Genomic DNA, 25,121 nt, shown 5'->3' on the forward strand with positions numbered 1-25,121 from the left:
TATTTTATAATATAGAAAACTATTTTTATATTTGTCACGGTCTCGTTGTAAAATATAATAATTATCGACTACGATGGTAAAGTAAAATATTTATAGATAGTCGTTACGATCGTGTACATTATTGAAACGATGATAGTTATCATGTTTTTTGATGATTATGTTTGTACAATCATTTACATATAGGTGACAACAATTTTTTACAAAATAAAAAACATATAACTAGTTTTCGTACAGATTTCCAAACATTTTGATTCTTAAGCTTATTTTTATTGTCTTAAACGAATAATGTACGATTCAAAAATTGATATTTAATACAGAGCTGTGTTGTGTATTCCTATTATAACGTATATCAGATAGGTTCGACGAACGTTAGTAGTTGAAACTAATAAACAAAGTTATGGTCGGTCAGACCGACTGCTACATAGATTCTTGGCAAACTTCGTCTAGTCCGTGGATCGCGAACATTTTGGGTGCGCATCGTCCGTTGTTACATTTACGAGTTTGTTGGGATTAAACATTATAATTAACTTCCGCTGAGAAAATATGACAAACGTTAAAATAAAACATTTGCCAAAAATACCATAGCATTAAAACTGACATGCTGGATTTTTCCAGTATTAGAATCATGATTTGTGATATTATCCTATGTATACTAATATAAAATAATCTAAATTGTTTTTTTATAATATGCATAAAGTTGTTTCGTAACAATGAAAACTGTTAGAGTACTATAAATATTTTTTTTACCTGTTGAAGTTTAAAATATATTAATTTTCTTAATAATTACGAAACATAGTATAGCTGAAAATAGTGTAAAAGTATTTTTAATTTTAATTTTATTATTTAAATGTCTCTATCGAAATGGTTTGATTTTAAATAACTAAGGACAATCATTATTATATAGGTTAATAATATAAGTGCTAATACATCCAATAATATACTTTGGTATACTTATTTTAAATTATTCTAAGCAATAATACTAATTATTAATTATAATTATAGGTAGTAATTATTAATCAAGTAATATTATTGTATTTTTTTATGGTAAAGAATAAAATTGTAAATATAACAAATTTCATTTACATACTAAAGAAAAATTCTTATACCTTTTAAAGTTATTATATTTAATTATGTTACTCTTGTGTTCTAATTAAACAAATGAAAATATTAATACTTTTCACATTATTTTTACTTATAACCGTTGTACCTTACTAACAAAACATAATTGTTCGATTATTATAATTTTCTTGTTTAATGCATATTATAATAAGAATATTATTTTCCACTCTGCGAAATTTGCGAAAAAGCTTTAATTCCATCTCAACGTTTAATAATACAACTAGACATTTATTCGTGTATACATGGCGTGCAAACGGTTTTTTTTTGTCGACAGATCATTATATGAATTGATTTTTCAATCCTGTATGCGTATAGTCTGTATGCGTATAGTATCAAATCCGCTGAAGCGAATACGAAAAAGGAAATTATAGGCGTTTAAATATGTAAAAGCCGGTATTTATTTTCCGAGAAAAACGTCGAAGGGGAAAAGTTCAAAATGCATTATTTCCTTGCTAAAAAACCAATTAAGAGCTCTAAGAGGATTTTAAATGTTAAAGTTATCAAAGTCGACGACTTCTCCACTTGTATTTTCCACATCAAAAGTTTTCTTCTAAACGGTTTTTTTTTTTCTGTTCGTTTTTCAACGTAAGCCCCGACGGATTTTTCACAATAATCGGGCCCGTTGACTCATACGTTCGTCATCCGCATAAATTAATTATTATCGCTGGCAGTAGTTATACTTTGTTGGCTCTTCCAAAATACTGTTCACTTTCCGCCTCGCAGCAGCCGCCGCCGCCGACGACGAAGACTCCGTTTCAACCGCATCCTGGTGCTGAGCACGCGGATGGTTCAGGGGCGGATGTATTTTCGTAAATCGAACGATCGCCGCGTGGGCGATGATGAAAGGAAATCGCGTGCCACCGCCAGTGACCTTGAAACCGCGACACCCGTCAACGGTGGAACGGTAGAAATGTAAAAATGCGTTAATTTAGAAACAATCTATTTTTACACGCGCTCATCCCACCCCCGCCCCGTGTATATCTGTTGTACATCGCACGCACCTTTACGTTCCGGGAATACGAAACGGTGTGTATGTGTACGGGCGCGGATCTAGAAATTAAAAATTGGGAAGGGGGGTCTGGATAAAAAAGTTTACTTCAAGTACGTAAGATCATAGGCATTAAGTGTAAGTTTTCAAAGTGAATGAAATTATATTCATAAAAAATAATATAATAATAAATTAAATATAATAATAATATTAAAAAATAATAATAATAATATTACTATAATATATATATATATATATATTATTAGAATAATTAACAGCGGTAAACTAACGTATTATATGTACGTGACCTATTGTATAGTTTAGGATTTACGATATTTCCTTTCGCGTTTTTGTCTACAAAAATTTTGGGATTATAAGATTTTATATATATTTTGTATATTTGATACCGAATATTCCAAATATACGTTGCTTTACATGTGGTGCACAAATATTATTCGTTATTGTAATTGTTTTCGTTGGAGTGATGTGGACGATTACTTATGAATATTATCGTGTTATGGGTACTAATTCACGGCTTAAAGTAAGGGGCTTATGCAAAGGGACTCTGTTTCCTTATCGCACACAACACTTGAATAAGCGTCCCTTTTAATATTACTTCTAAGAGTTCACTGGAACGCTCAGTCGCGCATTTGGTCAAAGTTATTTTCCGTGTTAAAAATTATAAATTAATTATTCATTAATGATGCATTTTTTATAAAAATGTGTCTTATTTAATAATATTATCAACTATTACGTTTCATCAGCGGTACATTGTAGCTGCTAGTGGCAAAGAATAGTGTCTAACGAACACTCGTATACTCTTATTAATTATTATAAATACGAGTATGTACGTAAAACTATTTATTAATGGTTTAGATAGGTATACAGAACGATCAAAATAATTTAAGGATTATAGTCCCAGCTGTAATATTTTTTCATTATAAGCCCTGGATGCTATATGATTTCATTTTATAGTTTTTTTTTTTTTTGGCTATCCGTCTAATTCGCTGCACGTCTAATGTAGTTTCTTATTGCTCGATTTGATCGGTCCTTATACCGGTTGGAATGAATCCCGCATTTATATGCCTACATGATAATGGTATATAATCCCTTCGAATGACTAACTATATGCTGGATTGACATATTGGGAAGTTGGGAAGTTTCCCGATGGGATGGTCGTTGAGTGGTCAGCTTTAATTAAATTATTAATTTATACCTAATTGGTGTAAACCCCTTTTTTTATTAAAAAAAAAAAATTATTGAGCCGCTTTGATTTACATTTCCGGGGACGAAAAATATTATCAATCTGCTGCCACATTTAATCTATAATAAATCTATATTTATATAGTGTTCTTATTTATTATATTTAGTAATAATCATAGCTTCCTATATCCAACACAAGTTGCATAAGCTTACAGAAGTTAAGTTTATCAATTCTGTATCTAATTGTTAATTTCGATCCGTAATATAGAAATAATAATATTTCTGTAATATATATGTTTTTAATTTAAAATAAAAAAAAAAATTAAAAAAAAAAAATAATATTATCATTATAACACGATTTATTGCCGCTATCTGATAATATTAACAATGTTTCTCAAACTATAAGCTTTAAGCAAATTACAACTAAATATTGAATCATTCATCGTCTTTATGCGATTCTGGGTATTATTATAAGTCGTCATAAATTGAACGGATCGAGTATAGTAAAATAAGTTACAGTAAAGTTCAATGTCCCATTTCAAAGAAAAATTCCAATGACAAATATTGTAATCTGATGGAATGTGTCATAATAATAATAGAAAGGTTCATTTACTAATGTATCACCGCTAAATATCGCACTAGACACTTATATCTCTAATGGAAATAACAGACCGATTTCTCGCTGTGGGAAATCTTTCAATAAAAAAATGTTCAACACTTTAAGATCGGATAACTTTTATAAACCTGTCGCTTGGTAAAAGAAAATGTGTAATTTAATTTCTTGTTAATAGAAAATTATCAAATGATTTCACGAGTGTCTTGAATCATGTATACATTTATATACTTTTAGAAATATATACGCATTCATATATTTTAATTTATTTTTTATGGTCACTTACTAAAATCTGTTTTTTAATCGTCTATAGATTCATAAAAGAACAAGCTTTACTGACTGAATACCTGCTATGTCACTTGTTGAAACTTAGTAAATCATGTATTTTTACATATTAGTTTTAAATTAAAATTGTTCTAAACATATTTATATATAGGTGTACTACATTCAATAATATTGTCAGGCATTAACTCACTATAGTTTATAGACTAAACCTATTACCCATTGTGGACGCTTGCTTTTACCATATTATTAAACAGTAATCAAATCGTAATTATAAGGTATTTTCGATTAAATTTAAAACTTTTACGAAAAGCAGTTTTATAATTTCCAAGGTCTTTAAATAGATTAAAGAATATGAACTGAAAAATTTTCTGAGTGACTTGCACTTATGTATGTCTTATGTATGATAAATTATTATAGGTATTCTTTAAAATTATTTTTATTTTTTATTTAAAAGCCATTATTTAAATAATGTTACACATAATAAAACACGATTTTATTTAATTATTTTAATGTTTTTCGGATTATGATTTTTTAATATATATCTTATGGTAATTATTACTTGTATGAATATGATTTTGTTAACATTAAAATGTAAGGATTTTTATCGTAATTGGAAATTTTTTTATTTCGTTTATTTTGTTAATTATCAAATTCCGTAAACACAATTTAGAGAAAAATGTCTATTTTTATATATTTACAATTCATAGGTATTTTTTTTAAGAACAAATAATAAACATATTATGGAAATTAACTAATTTCGCTCACTAATATGAATATCTAATGTGTTTGTAATTTTGATAGGATTAAAAAATTTATATTTTTGTTTAACCATTGCGTGTATTAGGCACATCTATAGCATAAATAGAATATGAGTTCACCGAATTTATTACAGTCTTGTATATTTTTCAATGGTTGTGAAATTCGAATGTTTGTGAAACATTCAATTGAATCCAAACTTCTTTAGTTGTCAAGCACAAATGAAAACTGGTAATATTAATTATTTATCAATGGAGTTAGCGTGTTCATCTACAACTTAGAAGAACCCAGTGGGAAGTTTCGATATTCGACGTTTTATCTAACACGTTAGATCTTCGTAAGGAAAAATATAAACGATGTTTATCGTACATGAACACGCGAACATAGGCTTTCCTGGTGATTTATGTTGTCCGAACGCTGTAGGTACGTATAAAATAGTGGAGTCACAACGGTAGTTGATTGGAATCTCACTACACCCCGCGCGCGTTCAAGTATTCGATAATTGATTTTTCAACGTTGACGTCTAAATCATATCCGCAACGTGCCATGTACCTATGATAATTTTTCAGGATTTATCGAGTTGACGGTGTTTGTATATTCATAATATACAGAGTGTTCTGAAACTTGTATTATAAATACAGTTGGATTATTGAACTGTTCGTATGATCCTTGTATGCAATACTAACCCGTTCTATAATACGGATTACTGATCGCCCTGTATATTGGATATTTACTTATTCGTATTGACCTCAGAGTATTACTAATATTATTATTATTGCTGTGGATTAATAGAAAATATATTTAAAGAAATATTATACTGTTGCTGCACATATCTAATATTAATCAAACCGGTGTATTATTATATAGAAAAATATATTATTCAGTACATATAGTTATCCTCGAGTAAAAAAGTTTACTTTGATGTCCAAGCAGTTTCTAGTATAATGTGTATTTTTATGTCTTTTTTTTTATATTTTGTACCTATATGGTAAAAGTGCGCTTCGATTGATTTGAGCGTACACCGAAACAATATTATAAAAGTAAATATATATTATCGATAATATTAGTTGATGCAAAAATTAAACGAGGTTATTAAGATAAAATATATTTTTAATATATTATATTAGAGTGTTTTAATTTTTTTTGTTATGTATTATTTAAGTATTCAATATTATTTTTAAGGTGGTCAGCTGTGATGGTTCGATTGGTGGGCAAAAAAGAATTGACGAATGTGGTGTATGTGGTGGTGATAACAGTACTTGCCGTTTGATTTCTGGAATCCTTACTAGACCAGACATGCCACCAGGATATAATTTAATTGCTAGATTACCAAAATCTGCTTGCAATATCACGATTACCGAACTTAAGCCATCTGCCAACAGCATAGGTAATAAATAATGCATTTTAGGATAAAATTATGAATAATTGTTATTAAACCTAAAATTTATCGTGTAGATTTGCAATACTAAGAAATACAAAGAAAACCCAAAATATAATCATAATATATTGCTTATGTGTGATCTATTAAAAACTAAAATAATTTAAAATAATTTAATAAATCAATATAAATATTTATTTTTATATTCCCGTGTAATAGGCCTAAATATAATACGTTTACTCGTGTAAAAGTTGTACGTGTTACATTTTCATAGTGAAGTGATCTCATATTTTTGGTTTAATTCGTTTTCATTATAATATTGTTAATAATATGTGTTTACAGCACTGAAACATACGGTTGGGCCGTACATTTTTAATGGAAATTGGAGTAATAGTTGGCCAGGAGATTACGAAGGAGCAGGTACAGTGTTTACGTATCGAAAAGAAAATGGTAATTTCGGTGAAACAGTATATGCCTCAGGACCACTCTCAGAATTCGTAGACCTCATTGTAACTACAATATCATACACTTGTATGTGTTGTACGTAAGTCTTATTTTTATGTGTTCTATTTTTTTTTTAGTTGGTGTTCAGATACACGAATCCCGGTATCAAATACGAATACAAACTGCCTTTAGATGTACCCGTAGAGGAATCGATTGCGCCACCATTGATTAGGCACCATTCGCACATGTCAGCTCATGTTGGTAGGTATAATGCACATAAAAAAGCATCGCATGAACATTTTTTTTTTTTAATTATTTAACTTTAAATGTTGTAGGAAATTATTTGACAACTGGTGACGAAACTTACATGACTGATAAAGAGACAGAATTTGAAAACGAAGACAAGTAAAAGTTTATTTTTTATTCAATGATGTACATAGTAAATCGAATGAATACATATTTGCTTTTGTAGAAAAATCAACTTGAACCAACCTCTTGGAACTGTGTCAGAGTTTCAAGGGTTCATCGGTGACGAAGCTGTAAAACCACGCAACAAAGGCAGAAAAAAGAAGTTTTTATGGAAATTAAGTGGCTATTCAGAATGTACCAAAACATGCGGTGGAGGTTACTAATTTTTTTTATTATCTACATAAATCAATTTCCTAAAAATATTAGGAACAATCAAAAATGTTTTTTTAAAAATGGAACTATTTGGTATTGTTTTTATGAGATTACCGCAATTGAATACCTAGGTACAAAGTAATTATTTATGTTTAATAATATTTGAAATAAACAATTGTTTAAAAATGGTTTTAAACGCATATATATATATATATATATATATATATATATTTATTGTAAGACGTTTATTGTAGGTTTATGAAAAAAACCTTAAAAATAATTAATGGGTATTCAAATTAATTGGTTGTAGTTTTAGATTGATTAACCTATATATGTATAAATAAGTGTAAACATTTAGTCTGGTAATGCACGTATGTAGTTCATGCATGTAGTTTTGTTCAGATCGTGGAACGATTATATAATTCAGATTAATCATTAACCGAATTAGTAAATTATTGATGATATTTAATTAGAAAAAAATTAAACAACAGAGTATAAAATTGAAAAGAAAATTGCATTTAAGTAATGTTTTCAACATCAAAAATTATCTTCTGAACACGGTAATGCTTACGTAAAGAAATACAAATCTATTGCGGTGATCTTGCTTAAAATAAAATTAAAAAAAAATATAACCCTACATCTAAGCTCAGTGAACAATTGTGTGTTTTGCACAGGATACCAGACGTCTACAATAGTGTGTATTAAGGAGCACAATCAACAACAGCAAATAGTGGCAGATAAACGGTGCCATGGATTAGAGAAGCCGCAACCTCAAGTGCTCAGATGCAACGTGAAACCATGCGAGGCGCAGTAAGTTTTCCGCTGTGAATTGTTAGCGGTTGCTCGACACGGCTGTTGCAATTGTCTGTACTATGCAGTTGTATGCAACTGTACTAATGCAAACACGAGCGTATTTTAGGAGGGGGAGACGAAGGGGCGATCGCCCCCCTGAATCCGTATTTAAGGAATTGATTACATGTGAGATACGCATTTCAAATTTTTTTAATGTGGATCATTTTATAACGAAATAAAATTACTCGTTGCTGTGAATAATGAATTGGGCTTTTTGTCGGATCCATACTTCATCCATAAATCAAATAAAACACAAGCGTAAATTTCAAAACACAGACAGGTGTTAAAAAAGAACTACACAAAAGTCGATTCTAAGTGGATCATTAGATTAAAAAAAAAAAAAACACAAATATTAAAGATTCAGCTGATTTAAATATTACCAACAATTTTACTTGTAAATTTTAAGCCTGAATTGAAGAAAAAATTTGAGTCCCCCCCCCTAGAAGTAAGTCTAAATACGCCTCTGACTGCAAATGAACGTGGAGTGCATTTTCAGGTGGACAATCACCGATTGGAGTTCATGTTCGGTCAGCTGTGGTCTGGGTGTCCAAACCCGGGACATCGTGTGCAAGCAGCACATCAACTCCGCGTTAACAATGAACGCGGCTGAGTCCGCATGTTCATCACCAGTTCCCACCAACGTCATCCTCTCCAAAGTCTGCCAAAAGCCGCTTTGCGAATACTCCTTATCTGACGGTGATGCGCATTGGATCGCCGGAACATGGTCCAAGGTCGGTATAATGTACAATCGCAATTTTCTACGGTTATATTCCGATGTGCAAAGTCACGGGGTTGGTATAACCCATTTGTTTTAAATATATATAAACAAATAGTTTACACATGGAAATAAGTAAATAAACTGATGTATAGCTTTGAGTATCAATCGCAATTTTATGAACTTTACACCTGATGATTTACAATCCGAAACCGGTTGTACATTACACGCATAATAATACTCCAGCATGGAATAAACTATTTATACCAATAACTTAACCAGCAATAAACTATTTATATATTTATTCGCGAGTATTAAACGTTTGCTAATTTTTGTTTTATTTTATTAATTTACCATTTGATTTGTTTTGCTGTAGTGTTCCACTACTTGTGGAATTGGCATCAAGTCCAGATCAGTCAGCTGTTCTTCAACTAACGAAACCCAGTGCAAGCAGAATGAGAAACCTCCACACCAAACCACCTGTGACATGGGACCGTGTGCGATGGCTCTGTCGAACGCACCCGGTTCATGGATATCGTCCGATTGGTCACAGGTATTATTACAAACAAATGTATTTGTGTGTATATTTTTACTATAGAACATAAGAAAGTTATAATAATTGTAAATGATCCAAAACAATAATATATTTTAAACAAAACCTTTACTTAGATTCAAGTAATTATACTATGTGTTGATAGGAGTTGGGTTGAGAAGTTTTTACAGTAAATACAGTTAAATTAGTCTTTACAGTCAATAACATGTGTGTAACGAATCAAAACCGTGTCAAATAATTTAAGATATTTGTTGACATTATTGATTTAGGTATATATAAGCAAAAATAAAATTTGTTTTCTGCGAATATTAATTTGAATAATATTTAAAATTCTAATGTATTTCGTAAATTTAGTATCGTTTAAATTATTTCATATATTTTATACTACGTTACGAATACCACGGATTAACATGATTTTAATAAATCTTGAACATTATACGTTCGTGTTATCGTTTCAGTGTTCTGAAACATGTGGCACTGGTACGCAGACCAGAAAAGTGCATTGTTCGTTGGGCATTGACCGCGAGAACGCATGTGAACGATCAATAAAACCAGAAGCAAGCAGAGCATGTTTAAGTGACAAAGATTGTAGTGGACTCTGGTTTGCAGGACCTTGGTCGCAAGTAAGATTTTATTATTTAACTATTAAATTTTTACTATTATAATAATAAAAAAAAATTATAATAATAATAATAATAAATAAAATAAAATAAATTATATACTAAGTAATAATACAAATTGTCAGTGTTCGGAAACGTGTGGTTGGGGTAACCAAACAAGAACTTTAGTATGTATGTCTTACGATCAAAGACAATGGAAAATAGTATCCGAGAGTCAATGTTCTGGAAAAGAAAAACCTTCAGCGTCCATGTCGTGTTTCACAGAAAACTGCGGTTCTGCTTGGTTCACCTCAGAATGGCTTCCGGTACAGTAGATATTATTGATATTAAGTTTGTTTGGCTTTGATCAGACAACTGATTGATGACGGCTAAAATACATAATGTTTAAATATTTTACTTTTACTTTTAGTGCTCGAGATCATGCGACTTAGGCGTTCAGAAAAGAGACGTGAAGTGTCTTAATGAAGCATTAAAAGCATCTTTGGACTGCGATGATTCGAAAAAACCATCGGCCAGACGTTCTTGTAACTTGAATCAATGCGTTAATAGTTATTCAGGTGCTTGTAAGTTATATGCTCTAATATTAAACTTAATAGCTTTTCTACATACTTTAAAGTTATAGAATATCATACAGTATAAAATAAAATGTTGTACTATTACAATAGTATGATATTATAAACATTTTAAATTGCGTGTTAATGGATAAATTATTGATTGGGCAAAAGATTTTTGAAATGGTTTCAAAATAGACTTGTTCTTGAATATTCTTATATTAAAGATTTTTTCTTTGAAAATACATCATAATTTTGCGGGCAGCATACAAAATAATACATCCTCATATCATATATGGACTTTATAAAAATTATTTTAGGGTATAAATTTAAAAATAAACAGAATTTATTATTATTATTATTTTTTTTTATTTAACAAAATAAGAAATTCCTAGCCCTTGCGAGTTATCTACATCTACGGATATATACAGGAGTTTTTTTTAAATTTATTATTTGTATTTGTAGATTTCTTTCACAGATCATTTATTTAACTTTTGCAAATCCATATAAATGCGTGTATTTGCATATCATAATTGATGTTGTAGGATTTCTGTCTGTTAGGTTTAATTTTGATTTATGTTTGGTAAATTTCATTTTCGAAAAAAAAACAAGGTATAAATTAATTCAAAAGCATTTACAGTGGCGGGTAGATTAAGACTTATTGGCCACGTTTAGTTATAAAATGTTTTTGCAACATTTTAAGTTGGATTCTGAGTGAATTAGTGAAGTGCTCGTAGATTTTGTAGGTTTGATTACCCACACCAGCTGTGCACAAAATAATAATGTTACTTTATAATGATACGCCACGATTTATTTTTATATAATACATTTAGAAACGTAGAACAAACATTGGATAAAAAAAAAAAAATATTAATGGATATTTTCAGCACCCGTAGTAAACGACGAAAGTCGAGTCGAAAGAGAAAACAAACCTGCAGTGAACATCAGTACAGAACAGCCGCCGAATCAAGGTTGGTATTTTTAATAAATATCTGTCGGAAATCTGTGAAACGAGATGGGTCAGAATGAGAAAAATAATAATTCTTTTTGTATTTTTCAGACGATGCCAAATGCGTGGACATACAACACAGAAACTGTAATTTCGTAGCCCAAGCTAGACTGTGCTCCTATAAATTTTATAAAATCTCATGTTGCAACTCTTGTCGTAATAAAATGTAGATCAAATTTGGTAGGACTTGGAAAAGAATGATTTTGTACGATATTAGATCACCTCGTTAATTATTTTGATCGATATAATTAATAATATTAATATTTTACCGCACATTACGATTTACATAGAAAACAGTAATTTTTTTAAATATTTTTAAGCACGTAGACTGTAGAAATAATGCGTGTATAAAAAACTATTATTATTTATTGTAATCAAGTAATAACCGTGTAGGTAAGTTTTAGATGTAAAAATGTAAACGTACACGTATGTATTAAAAATATTATATCTAAAGTTATGGCGATTTAATGCTTAAAGAATCTCTAAAAATTTAACGATATTAATTTAACAATATTTTAAAAGTATTTATTTAAAATATTTAAAACACTTAACTCTTATACAAATATATTAGAATTTATAATATAAAATCTTAAACTATACTGAAATTCTTTAAAATTTCGAAATCAATAGTGATAAAATAAATCTTTTGTTATATTATTATTAAAATTTAAGTACGTAACGATATTTATATTTTTAGTCGAGATAATGTATGTTTAAATACGATTCATGAATATTGAATATAAATAATTTTGTGTCTTCGTGTTCAGTATCAAGATATATTCTTTGTGTTATCGCAAACAATATTTTTAATTTAATTACTTACCTTTTTTATGTATTAGTTTAATTTATTAAAATAGGATTAAACATAACTTTATATTGTTCCTATTCGTTTGTCTATAATAAATTAAGTATATTTTTTTTTTTTTTTAATTGCATAATTATCGTCATTTATTTATTTTAAATTTTAATTCAATTAATGTATTATACGTTTGTATATGTATACTAAATACTAATGATAGGTATATTTTTTTCATAAATTGTCTAGATTAAACTTATCTTTAACCTTAAGATTTGTTTTTTTTTCTATTTAGTTTTTCTGTAATAAATAAATTGCAAAAGTGACTTGTTGTATGTTATAGTTTGGCAAATTTACCCTCTATCATCATCAACAATACCATATAACGAACATGACTACAATTGCTTACATAGACAACGAATATGCAAATCAAATTTTAAATTATTTATTTGGTCGATGTTAGATTAAAGCAAGTGTGTTTCAATCCGTATCGTAAATTTGTTACAGACACACTATGGACAATTATTTCCTCGTGATCATCCATTTAACACTGTTAAATACCGAATTAGTTTGTCACATTAAGTGTGTAAATGTATATAAAATCTATTTCAGAGTTTTTGAGTTCTCCACATAAATCTGATGAACTACGTTTTTTTCTTCGTATTTTATCATGATTTCGACCAGTCATTAATTTGTTTATTTTCTATCTAATGGAAAATGCTGTCTATTTTGTGCATTCGATATGTTTGCTATATCTTTCAGAACATTTTTTAAAAAAGTAATATTTAGAGAAAAAAAATTATTAAGTACTTATAGAGATAAAGAAAAAATAAATTCTAAATAGAATATTATTTTCGTAGACAATAAGTAAAATTAGCGCAAATTCAAAACACCATTAAACGTTTCAATTAATGATATATTTTATTTAGATACAAATCATTAAATGCCATACAGTGAAGAGTATTCAGTACAATAAAAAAAAATTTACCTAACCTGTATGTACCTTTATTTTCGGCTACTCAATCTGGACAATCCGTTAACTCATAAAACTCATAAGAAACTCTTTCTAAAAGAAGTTATTTGCCATACATGCATCTAAATTGATCTTTTGAACATATTTGGTTCTAAACATAAGGATTTAAAATATGATATCTGTTAGAATCGTAAAGAAAATATTACAATTATTCTACTTGTGTCCATAATTAGCATAATTCTTTCAAAATTATAAGAGTGATTATTTATCATACATTTTTAGTAAAAACAAGCAGTTAGAATTTTAAAAACTAGACTGTGGTAGTGTTATTATATTATATATATTATATGATAGTAATTTTATCAGTTAAGAAATATAACTTATATTTATATACTTTTTGGATATTCTGCGAACATTAAAAAATAAAGTTATATATTTCAGAAATACAAATTTACATTTCAATTAGATATTTCATTCTTTTTATAAATATTAAAATCAAATAATGATGATGTTAAGTTGCTAATTATTTATTTTTAAGCTGTTTGAGTAGTTCTTCATTTAAAAGTAAGAAAAATATATTTTTTGATCTATCATATATAATTATTGCACCGAAATATTTAAACGAAAAGCTGAAGAAACAATATCTTTATAAATAAAAACTATCCATCAAAGAAAACTATGGTATTTTATGATACATATTTAAATTAAATGTGGTAAAATGTATGAAAAATCAATTCATCTAAAAATACTTGAGTTTATATCATTTGATTTAAATATTTTATGTCACAACAAAACTTTATAAAAAAAAAAAATATTCTTACTTTACATAGATCTATACTTTCATCTTCTCCATCTGGACAGTCTTTTATTTTATTACAAACCCAATCTGGAAAAATACACTTTCCGGAATCGCATCTAAATTGATTTGTTGAACACGATCGTTTCTGAAAATTAAAATTTTTCCAATGATGATTATTAAATTTGAAATTTTTTTAAAAATAATAAGTTTAGTTTCTTAAGATTTTCTTTAAGCTGTTTTTATAGTCATTCATGTCAACCAATGATTAATTTACTCCATCGATTGTAATATATTATTCTAATATCAGTAAATGTAACCTTAAACTTTAATATACATTGAACAGCTTTCTCAACGCGTGCATAGAAATCTTATTTATCATAAAGTATTAACCTGACTTACCTATCAAAGTTTTTTTACATACAATGCCATTGTCATGAAGAACTATAGATATAAAAATAATTTAATTTAGCTGATCAAAGTAATAAATATTTCAAAAAGATACTTTAATTAATTTCAAAAATACTATAGCCTTGAAAAAATAGTTTTGGTGAAAACAAACACCTTTTCCTCGCGTTCTTGGTAATGCCGGTATTATAAAAAGGAAAATAACTAATCGCGGTCCGCTAAATTGAGTCAAACCCTCGCTTTTTGGTCAAGCAACCAGACCAGTACAGACGGAGCTCTATTTACGAACTTTCATGGATTTAATAAATTTCACAATTTTATTCAACTAACCCTATTATTATACTAACTGATGTGATGATGATATATAAAAATATGTATGATATATATAACAACATCACATCAGTTTAAGCGTCCAGTTAGGTTCAGTAATAAATAACGGTGAATTCTGTGTCTGTTAATTTCATTTTAGCCTCACATCATCCATATTTGGATCCATTATTGTAATTTATTGTCTGGCTCATCGGGCACCTGGTATTGATATTGAGTCAGATAAGAGCTTTCAAATTGATATTTATAATTATATGGCTGTTCTGCTATGCTATGAATCTTTACAATCCCGAATGACCGAGTACCATAATTTGATCATTGGAAAACAGGTTAACCCATTAACTTAATCCCCCTTTTTAATCCTGTACAGACTCTTTAACTTTTCATGTGATTTTGTGTAAACACTGAACATCATACGAACATTATGCGAAAAAAAAACATTCAGTACAAGAAAAATGTTCTTACTCTGCAAATATCAATGTTTTCGTCTTCTCCATCTGGGCAGTCTATTTTCTTATTACAAACCCATTCCGAAAGCAAATATTTTCTTGATTTGCATGCAAATATTGGATTACCAGAACAGGGTAGTATCTAAAAATCGTGATTATTTTCAATACTGTAATTAGCGAATTTGTTAACTTAATTTTATACGTGAATTTTTAGTAGCTTATCATTATATTTAAGATACTCAAAATTTTACTACGGATTTAACGCTCTACAGACCATCGGTCATATGGGCTTCAGTATGAGTGCGTGACGCGTAGGTCCTATAAATAAAATAATTATATTTGTACGATTTTTGAGCAGAAAAACTATACTTTACGGGATGAAACCGTATAATTTTATGGTAGAGGTTCCTTATATTATTTTAAAAAAAAGATAAAATTATCTATGGTGTAGTGCAGAGAAGGCCAACCCGCGGCCCGCTAACCGCATGTGGCCCTCCTTGGAAAGTTAGCAGTCCACGAGATTATCAAACATCTACAAAAAAAAATAAATATTTTTGTCCCAATAAAATATTCTGGAATGCCCGCACAACACGGAAGCCGTATGATTAACAACATAATCGCAACAAGCTGTTTGATTCATCAACAGTTTCGTTTTTTTAAATAGTTGTATATTTTTGTAATTTATTGTGCTTTAATATCCAAGCCCTACTAATTTTACAACTATTAAAGTAATATATTCGTAGATAACTTTAAACTAATTATTGCTAACGAATAAAATAAAAACGAAACACCATAGATAATAATGTTCTTCTATTTAAAAAACAAAATTTAAAATGGTCCCCATTATGAAAATATATTAGATTATGTATATAGTTGTAAACTGAATGGTTGTATTACGTGTAAAAGATATTTTTATGTCTAATACATTTATAGGTGAACTCGTCTTCTTAAATTAATGTACTTAATTAAAGGATACTTTTATACTTTTTTTTTTAACCAATCAGATTATGAAATTAGATAACTACTAATACTTGCACTAGTTGTGCAAGCTATCATTTGACATATACGCTCATTCACCCGTTCTCAAATTCGTTATTTGAAATCAATGGTTCATTAATCAAATTTAAAAAAAAAATATTCACCTATATCAGTCATCAGTCCGTGTATCTCACTTAGTCTCCTGGGACTCATTGTGTTTTAAATGTATTTTTTGAATGCATTTCAATAATAGCATACATTAACTACAGAGATACATTATAAATATTATCCTTTATTGTATCCCATATAATAATAGTATTTTTTTCAAAAATTTACTAAATTATTATTGACAAGAGATGTCTTTGATTACAGTTCGCAGTACAGAAATATTTTTGATATAATTTTTTGGGAAAATACTGATGGATTTCATACTATTAATTTGTATTAATTTTCCTAAACTTTTAATTTACATTTTTTTTAAAAATATTTACTAAATACATACCTTACACGTTAATCCTTCGACAGTTTCTCCATCACAATCAGATAAACCGTCAAAACCCAGAATGTAGTACATTTCATTGTCATTGGTACATCGAAATGTACTTTGTGATATTCCTTATTCAAATAGATAATTAAAATGAAAATCAATACATTAATACAAATATATGAAAATTTATTAAAGAAAACGGTTGATAATTTGTAATTTATAAATTACAAACGTGTCATTCTACATAATACTTGCCCAAAAAAAATGTAAATAATAAGAATAACTTCATTGTATAGTTGATAGAATGGACTGAATAGAATGTACGTTGAACAGTTAAAACTAAAATCTCACCATGATAAAAATGATTTTATTTTTCAGAATGAATACACGATTAAAAATGTCGGAATGACATCATTTGATGACTAATGGAGGTTCTATTTTTTTTTTTTTTTTTTTTTTTATTATTATTTTTATAGTAAAATATGATAATTTTACATAATTATAAAATTAAATATATTCATTATCATTAGCCTTATTGATATTATTATAAAATAAACTGAGACACAGGAGTCGGATAATATGATATTGATATTAATTAGAGTGTAAACACTCTTATATTTTGACATTTGCTTTGAAAGTGATCTTAACGGATATTACGACTCGTCAATAGCTCTTACAGAACGATTGACATAAGTGATATACAAATATTAATAAGAACAGAAAAAAATCCGATTAAATCTGAGAAAGCAGTAGAAAGATAAATCATAATTATTGATGAAATAAGTTAATCGAGAATTAAAGAGAGTTATTATTTATTTAATGTTTATTATTTATTATTATTATTATTATTTATTATTAATTATTTATTTAAGTTTTAAACAATTAATAGTAATATACATTTCATTTGATTGAATATATTATTTTCTGTTCAAGAGATTACGTTATACTTTATTGACAAAAAACACACTATTGTAAATAAAAAGCTTGAATTAATTACATATTATACTAGCTGAATTTAACGTATATTTCAATGATAATTATTTTTATTTATTAATATTTCTATAACTTACATATATAGAAATTATTAAAATCAACATAATAAATAAAACAAAATTATTACTTAGTAACCAAAATGGAAATAAATATAAATATCCAGTCTAAAGTTTAAAATTGATTTGACCTTTAAGAGAATACTTTTTCGAAACACCAGGATATGAGTTTCTAAACTGGCAACGTCCCGGAAAATCCGGAATGAATGACCATCCTATCATATAAACATTCTCCATTGAATTTCACATAAGCTTTACATTTTCGTTTTGTAGATACCACCTCTGTGTGTTTTGAGATATGATTTCTTTTGGATTTATTTTGTTAGCAGTACACTTCGTAAAATTTTTAAGTTTTGTTCTTTAAAATTGTTGATAAAAGGCACTAACTGTTACACTGATATAAAGATTCATACCATAATCTGTTTTAATAAATAAAGGATCAGTTATAAATTTCGGATAGTTCTGTAGGCTCGGGTCATGATTAAGCTTTCGACTCCAAGTAATCCTAAATGTAACTTTGTCAGACTTTTAGGTCATAAAATAATTATATTTATTGTTTATCAATTATTTAAAATACGAGTGAAATACAAATTTAATGTTTTACTTTACTCATTTAATGTACTTAAAAATGTACGTAAACAGACGTAAAGTGTATTGTGAATTTACATAAAAAAACTAAATAATAAAACGTAAAACGTTCGAAAAATATTAATTTAATTTAATTACTAGATTTGTATTTGCTTGGGTTTTAATATTGGACCATATTGGACTCTGATTAAATATAAATTAGTTTAGCATAAAAAACTAACTAACATTAGAAGAAAATTTATTCGTATATACTGCAGAACTAATATTTATTATAAAAAAATTAAATATCAATTTGCACCAATCTATATATACATATATATATATATATATATATATATAATTAATACTTAATACCACTGTTTTGTAAATTTTAACTGAACGCAATCACCGTAGCATTTAATTCCGACTTTGGACTTAATTTATTATTTTTAGTAGCAGTATTGCAATTTTTTTTTGTTTATTTATTATTATTTATTTTTTTTCAAACATTTTTTTTTTTTTTTTTTGTTTACATCCACACGCTGCCAAATTATTATATTAAATCGAGGCGATTACGTCTGCATGAACACTTAATCAAATACAACAGTAATTATGTGCATACCTGAGTATTTTTAATAATTTATTAAATTATATACGATGAATATTTAAATGTTTATAAAAAAAAGTGTTTTTTAACGAACATTTAGCGAACGTTTTTAATTCTGCTAAAAGTATAATTTTATAAAGTATTTAGTCTAAAATAGTGTGAAAAATTACTTACGTTCCTTTGAACTTATCAACATAACACTTAATTCTTTAATAAAAATACTACTAATATAAATGTTAGTTAAGTACTGTTAAATAATTCCGACTATTGTTGACTATGTATTACTAAATAAACTTTACGCTAAATTACTAGGTGCTATTAATTTATTAAATTAAATTTAACCTATTATAAAACTTAATTATATACACAAAATATTACAAACTAATATAAACTACACTTAACTATAACTAAATAAATTGTACGTTAAATTATAAAATAATAATAGTTTTTGAATTTATATTAACACTTAATTTTATGATAAAACTGCTACAAAAAAATATTAATAATAATTTATAATTAATAATTATTAACGTAACAATTGTTAAATTATTCTAACTTATATTAACTAAAGTTAACTATTAACAAATTCGTCTAACTAATATTAATTATAAAATTAACTATTGCTAAATTATTCTGTATATAATTAATTATTATATCACTAAATATATTTTACATTAAATAACTAGGTAATAAATATATTTAATTTAACTTAGCTGTTAAATTATCTATTAACTAAAAAATGTTTAGTATACGACCGTAACACAAATCGATAATATTTTCACCGTTAAAGCTTGTCCATCCTTTTTTTAATCCAAGCATCATTAGTTTGTCATCAATCGTTATATTGTCTCGACTTTTAAACAAATTGAACTTAAAAAACTTACACTAAAAACCACTAAAAATTTGAAATAAAATTAAAACATATTAGCGTATCTACTATCAAAAATATAATGAACAAACGTCGTTTTGTTTATTTGTTTAATACAACAATTAGTTTAATTTTGGCCAGTACATTATTTTACTATACTATTATTAGCCAATAATATCTGACACAACAAACATCAATAATTGTTTTTTTTTATGAGTGCACACTCGCATACTAGTCCAAAAATGAAATCAGTGAATAATACGAAAATACATACAATTTCTAAACGAATTTCAATACTTTGGGGTTTTTAGGAACATCTTCACCCCTACCATGACTATACCGTGTAAAGTAAGCTTTTTCAACTAGTATTATATATATTAAACAACAATAAATCAATTAACATTAAACCGTCAATAATTAACATTTGAAAATATTAATTGATCATAATTTATTTTTTGTTCAAATATGTGTCAATCAGATCATTATCATACAGTCGATGCCTGAAACGTTATTACAACTTGCCGGCCTGCAATAACGAACTGCAAAATTCAGACCAACCAAAACGTCGCAGTGTATTTTAAAGTTGCGAGATGGTGGCTACAACGGTGCTCGTGACGTTAACAATAAAATAATATTACGTTCTTGGATGAGCTGCGAAATCTCATATTCACTCCCGAGGTCCCAATTTAGGCCAGTTTTATGTTGCAGTAAACGAATGCGTCATAGGCTGGCACTTCGCGTGATTTACACTGTCGTTGTCATCGAACGCGCCCATTTCTTTTTTTCACGCCATGTCCTTTATGATTTCTAGTGGAGCAAGTGATCACTTAGTTGCAGCAAAACATTTCTATTCTCTCATTATTTTTCATTGCGATTTGTTCTGCTCACATTTGGATTTCCGACCCAGTAATAACAACCAGAAAGTTCCGTGCCAATAAAAATATCATAATAATTATAAAATACAACGATTTATTAATAAAATAATTAAACGACTGTATTCTAGTTAAACATTTAACGAAATTTAAACTTGGGGAAAATAAATAGTGAGTTAACAAAATAAAAAACCGCATATTTCGACAATCGATTTCTTAATGTTTATTATAAAAGTATCTCATTCAATAGAACCGATTCGACCTATTTCCTTAATACCAACGCAATTCAGTTGTGCACTTGTATCATCTATACATAATCATATCAAGAGTTTTTTTATAATAATAATAATAATAATAATAACAATAATTGTCTTGTGTATAAGTGATTGACCGATGTCCTATAAAAATATACCAAAAACGATAGAAACCCCTTTTAACTTGGTAGAGATGAAGATACTGTTTTATTTTTTTAAGTTATGGGCAATTTAATCTTTTTCAAGAAAGTCGAATTTAACAAGTCATTTTTTAAAACTTATTAACTTTTCAATGTCATTTTTTATTAATTCTAAAGCCATTTTATTAATTTGTTCGTCAACATTCATAATAAAAGCATAAGTGTAATACTATTTTAATTGAATTAAAAAGTAAAAATTCCTCATCCAAAATTAAAATTTCAGAAACAAATCGCGCATTACTCGCCTACTAAAATACGTATGCACTTACCTACATTTTTAAGATTCTTATTGACTTTAATATTCTTAAATAACCTTTGTTTTAAAAATTTACCACATTAGATAAGCATTAAAGTAACTCAAAGTTTAAGTACTAGCAAATATATATAAGAAATTAATGAGTCATAATGTTTTATTTCCCTTGTTGATGCGTATCATATGACGACATTGGTGTCTTCTTCATTTGAATCAATAAAATACAAATAATGAACGATGAGGATAAGGATACGGAATAAGATGGATGATTGTGTTAGCTAAATTATTCCATCGTATTCACAACGTTAAATTGTAATTGTGTCCATAACAAAATTTATCTACTAGGGCTTACGAGGTATTTTAGGTGTAGTGGAATGGAAATAGAACGATTTTCTAAAATATATTATTCGTGATTACAGAACTACTTGTCATTAAAAAAATCAAAATCCGCATTATAACTTATATTGACCAATATTTTTTTGTCAATATTTTTCAGTTATCAATGTATAATCTAAGGTTTTGAAAATATAAACAAGAAATTGAAAAAACTGAACAAACACCAGTATGTAGACTATATGCAAACATTTCTGTATATTTGATTCATATTTTATTGCAAGAAAATCAGTGCAATAAAAATTCAATTCAGTTATTAATTCAGAATCATATTATGTCGTATGCTGTATTTTTTTGTACAAAAAAAATAGTACAAACAGCATTATTTATTTAATAAGTCAATACTTTATACGGTGTTAAACTAATTGTTTTATAACCAATAAAATAATACATTTCATTAGCTTTTCATTTTCATTTTTTTTTTTAAGTATTCTGTTAAATCGAAACGCGAGTACCAAACTCTAAAACGGAAATCTAACACTATAAAATTACAATCATATTACCAAAATACAACAATACGGGAATCCCAACCTGTATTCATTACAGCAACATCGGTTATCAATTTGGAGATCATAGTATTATCGGTGAAGCAATTTTGTTATATTATTGGTTGTGTTATGAGACGATCGGCATCAGTGTTTATTGTAAACAACAATCAGTCGAAATGCTTTTCTTTCAACGCATGGTTAACACTTCAAAATAATAGTTATTGTGCTTGGAGTATTAAAATTATCTACCGGATTATGCTACTATTATGTTAATTTTAATAATTATTTTCATTTTTCTCTTGTTTTGTCATTATTGATTATATTTACAATGAGTTCGCCGAAAACAACAAGTCATACTGATTTCAATCAACGTTTAAATCACTGCATAAATACAAACTATTATAATTTCATCCATCAAAACAATGGGTATGTAGAGGAATATTTATTATGTAGAACAAATTAATTAATTATTTATCACTTAACACCCATAGGCGTGTGCACAGGGGAGTATCGGATGTGCTTTGGTATCCCCCAAAATTTTGTAGAGTAATTTAATTGATGTTCAAATTCAATTAATTAATTCCAAAATATTAGATAAAAATAAATGATGTTTTGTATTAAAAAAAATAAAATTAAATGTTCTAAATGTTCGAACAAATTTTTATTATGATAATATAACATCAACAATTGACTTCAAAAGTACATATCATAAATAATTGACGATATCTGAAAAAACATTCGAAATTCAAGGAAAACATATTCATTAGTACTAATATACCACAATATTAAATACAAAATAATATTATGATTATTTATTTATTTATCCATTATAATTTATTAAATGAATCTACACGTTTTGTTAGTAGGACGCTAGTAGAGTCCGCACCAGGCGGGTTAACCCAACCCGGATCGTATAGGACTTTGACCGGACCATGCCATAATATAAATATTGCGGCTTAGTTATGGGTGGGATCGTAGTATTTTTTTTTGGACTGGGCCAGTCAAAAATAAAACTACTGAAATATAATATAAGAGTAAAATACTAATGCCAATTATTGGATAAGGAAATGTTCCCAAACTAATGGAATAGGCTTGTCGTAATTCATAAAAAAAAAACGTATATATTATTAGTCTATATGATATTTATAATAATATATCACTACTGATAAAAACAAACAATAAATGTTACGAACGGGCCTGGGCGGGTTAGACGGCAAAAAAAGTAATATGGACAGGATTTAATTCTGTGTAACACAAAAACATAAATACGGTTACATCTGATATGTTCTAAAGAAAATCTTCGTAGATTATGAACTGTAGAGACTTGAATTATAGGACCCAATAGTATAATAGTTTAGTAAGTATCCCCTAAAATACAGGTCTGCATACACTTATGGTAACATTTGAACATTTCTACCATATTTCACTATAAACTGTATTGTTATAAATTATGTTTTACTTATAACTATCAGGTAAAAAATTATCTACTTTATACATGTATTTATTACGCATAGAATTTCACTGTTTCCATTTTTTAATGTAGAAAATTGTACAACTCGTACGCGTATGATACAAGATGTAAGTGAATATAATATAAATATAAACAATAGAACCAGTAACAAATAATTATGAGGATTTAAAAATTGTTCTCGTGTAATATGCTAACCAACTTATTTACAAATTAGAAAATTTCTGGATCACATTCGCTCAAATTTCCTTTTAATATTACCCGAAAGAGAGTTTGAGGATAGCTCTGAAATAAGAGAGTTAGAGTTCGAGTGGTAATAGAACCGTTTATAAAATTGATTGTAGTGTTGTTTTGCTAGGTATATGTAGGTCAGTGCGAAGAGTGTCATTGGAGACGTATGGAGGGGTGTATTAAGTTGAAGTATTTTAGATTCAACTACTTATATTTTGTTGAGGTTTTTTTTTTTTTTTTTTTGGCAGCACCCCATTTTTGAATTCCATAAGTTTATAAAATTTTGAACAAAAGATTGTATGAATTAATTTTTGATTTTAGATTGAGGTTTTGCTTATATTACTACGGTGCACAGAGTCTTCAATTTAGGAATAATTTGGTCATATGTATGTGTTTGATCCAGTTGAGTTGTATATACGTATTTTAACACACGACTCATCATCATAGTTTTATAAAATATTTATTTTTAGTATGATTTTTTTTACATGGTTCGTATTTGTCAAACATCTTACGTTAAAAGTTTAATTATAATTTAGTAAATATATTTTCAACCAGTTTTATTTTTTATGTGTTTTTGATTTACATTATCATAATATAATAGAAACCTTAAAAGCTTAAAAAAATTATATAATTAATTACATAATACATATTTATTTTATAAAATTATTTTGAATTAATTTATCAAAACAATTAAAATTCAATTCAATATTGGACTATAATCATGCAGATTATCATGTTTTTTTACTTCATTATCAATATAGGATATCAAAATAGATAAAAGTTGATAAAACAAAATTATTTTTTCATTGCAATTAATGGGATATGGAATATCATTTAATACTTTAACAATAATTATATTATTTTTGATTCAAATATATCGAACTATATGATTATTCTTTAAAATACATAGTCTTTAATGAAATTACATACTGTAATAGACGTTTTTATAT

The 25,121-nt window shown here is 27.5% G+C and overlaps 3 protein-coding genes across 5 annotated transcripts in view; 2 read left to right on the plus strand and 1 right to left on the minus strand.

The window, feature by feature from the left end:
* LOC112687288 (thrombospondin type-1 domain-containing protein 4) overlaps nucleotides 1-12,247 on the plus strand; it is a 56,286-nt gene extending 44,039 nt beyond the window's left edge. The window contains exons 7-19 of one of the 2 annotated variants that reach the window (XM_025559916.1): nucleotides 6,147-6,351; nucleotides 6,685-6,851; nucleotides 6,924-7,047; nucleotides 7,122-7,191; nucleotides 7,259-7,410; nucleotides 8,082-8,217; nucleotides 8,756-8,990; nucleotides 9,351-9,527; nucleotides 9,986-10,150; nucleotides 10,273-10,452; nucleotides 10,557-10,704; nucleotides 11,586-11,669; nucleotides 11,759-12,247. In XM_025559916.1, coding sequence (XP_025415701.1) covers nucleotides 6,147-6,351; nucleotides 6,685-6,851; nucleotides 6,924-7,047; nucleotides 7,122-7,191; nucleotides 7,259-7,410; nucleotides 8,082-8,217; nucleotides 8,756-8,990; nucleotides 9,351-9,527; nucleotides 9,986-10,150; nucleotides 10,273-10,452; nucleotides 10,557-10,704; nucleotides 11,586-11,669; nucleotides 11,759-11,877 — 1,962 coding nt within the window. In that variant the 3' untranslated portion in view covers nucleotides 11,878-12,247. Of the gene's footprint in view, nucleotides 1-6,146; nucleotides 6,352-6,684; nucleotides 6,852-6,923; nucleotides 7,048-7,121; nucleotides 7,192-7,258; nucleotides 7,411-8,081; nucleotides 8,218-8,755; nucleotides 8,991-9,350; nucleotides 9,528-9,985; nucleotides 10,151-10,272; nucleotides 10,453-10,556; nucleotides 10,711-11,585; nucleotides 11,670-11,758 lie in introns of both variants that reach the window. The other variant, XM_025559915.1, reaches the window with a different exon arrangement.
* A 1,153-nt stretch (nucleotides 12,248-13,400) lies between these two features.
* Nucleotides 13,401-19,376, minus strand: LOC112687300 (low-density lipoprotein receptor 2-like). Of its 2 annotated transcripts, none has more exons than XM_025559935.1 (5): nucleotides 19,319-19,376; nucleotides 16,937-17,049; nucleotides 15,473-15,598; nucleotides 14,298-14,420; nucleotides 13,401-13,627 (listed from the first exon to the last, which is right to left on the minus strand). In XM_025559935.1, the coding sequence occupies exons 1-5, from the start codon at nucleotides 19,338-19,340 to the stop codon at nucleotides 13,580-13,582; spliced, it is 432 nt and encodes a 143-aa protein (XP_025415720.1). In that variant the 5' UTR covers nucleotides 19,341-19,376; the 3' UTR covers nucleotides 13,401-13,579. The 2 variants fall into 2 exon arrangements, with proteins under 2 accessions (XP_025415720.1, XP_025415719.1); XM_025559934.1 differs by lacking the exon at nucleotides 19,319-19,376 and adding an exon at nucleotides 17,177-17,271.
* Nucleotides 19,377-22,785: 3,409 nt separating this feature from the next.
* The window catches only part of LOC112687266 (aminopeptidase N-like), a 34,449-nt gene continuing 32,113 nt past the window's right edge, over nucleotides 22,786-25,121 (plus strand). Inside the window, exon 1 of the mRNA XM_025559882.1 lies at nucleotides 22,786-22,898. Within this exon, the coding sequence (XP_025415667.1) occupies nucleotides 22,801-22,898 (98 nt within the window). The 5' untranslated portion in view covers nucleotides 22,786-22,800. The remainder of the gene's footprint in view (nucleotides 22,899-25,121) is intronic.

This window comes from Sipha flava, unplaced genomic scaffold, assembly GCF_003268045.1.
Source record: "Sipha flava isolate LNK unplaced genomic scaffold, YSA_version1 339_pilon_pilon, whole genome shotgun sequence".
NCBI classification, from domain to species: domain Eukaryota; kingdom Metazoa; phylum Arthropoda; class Insecta; order Hemiptera; family Aphididae; genus Sipha; species Sipha flava.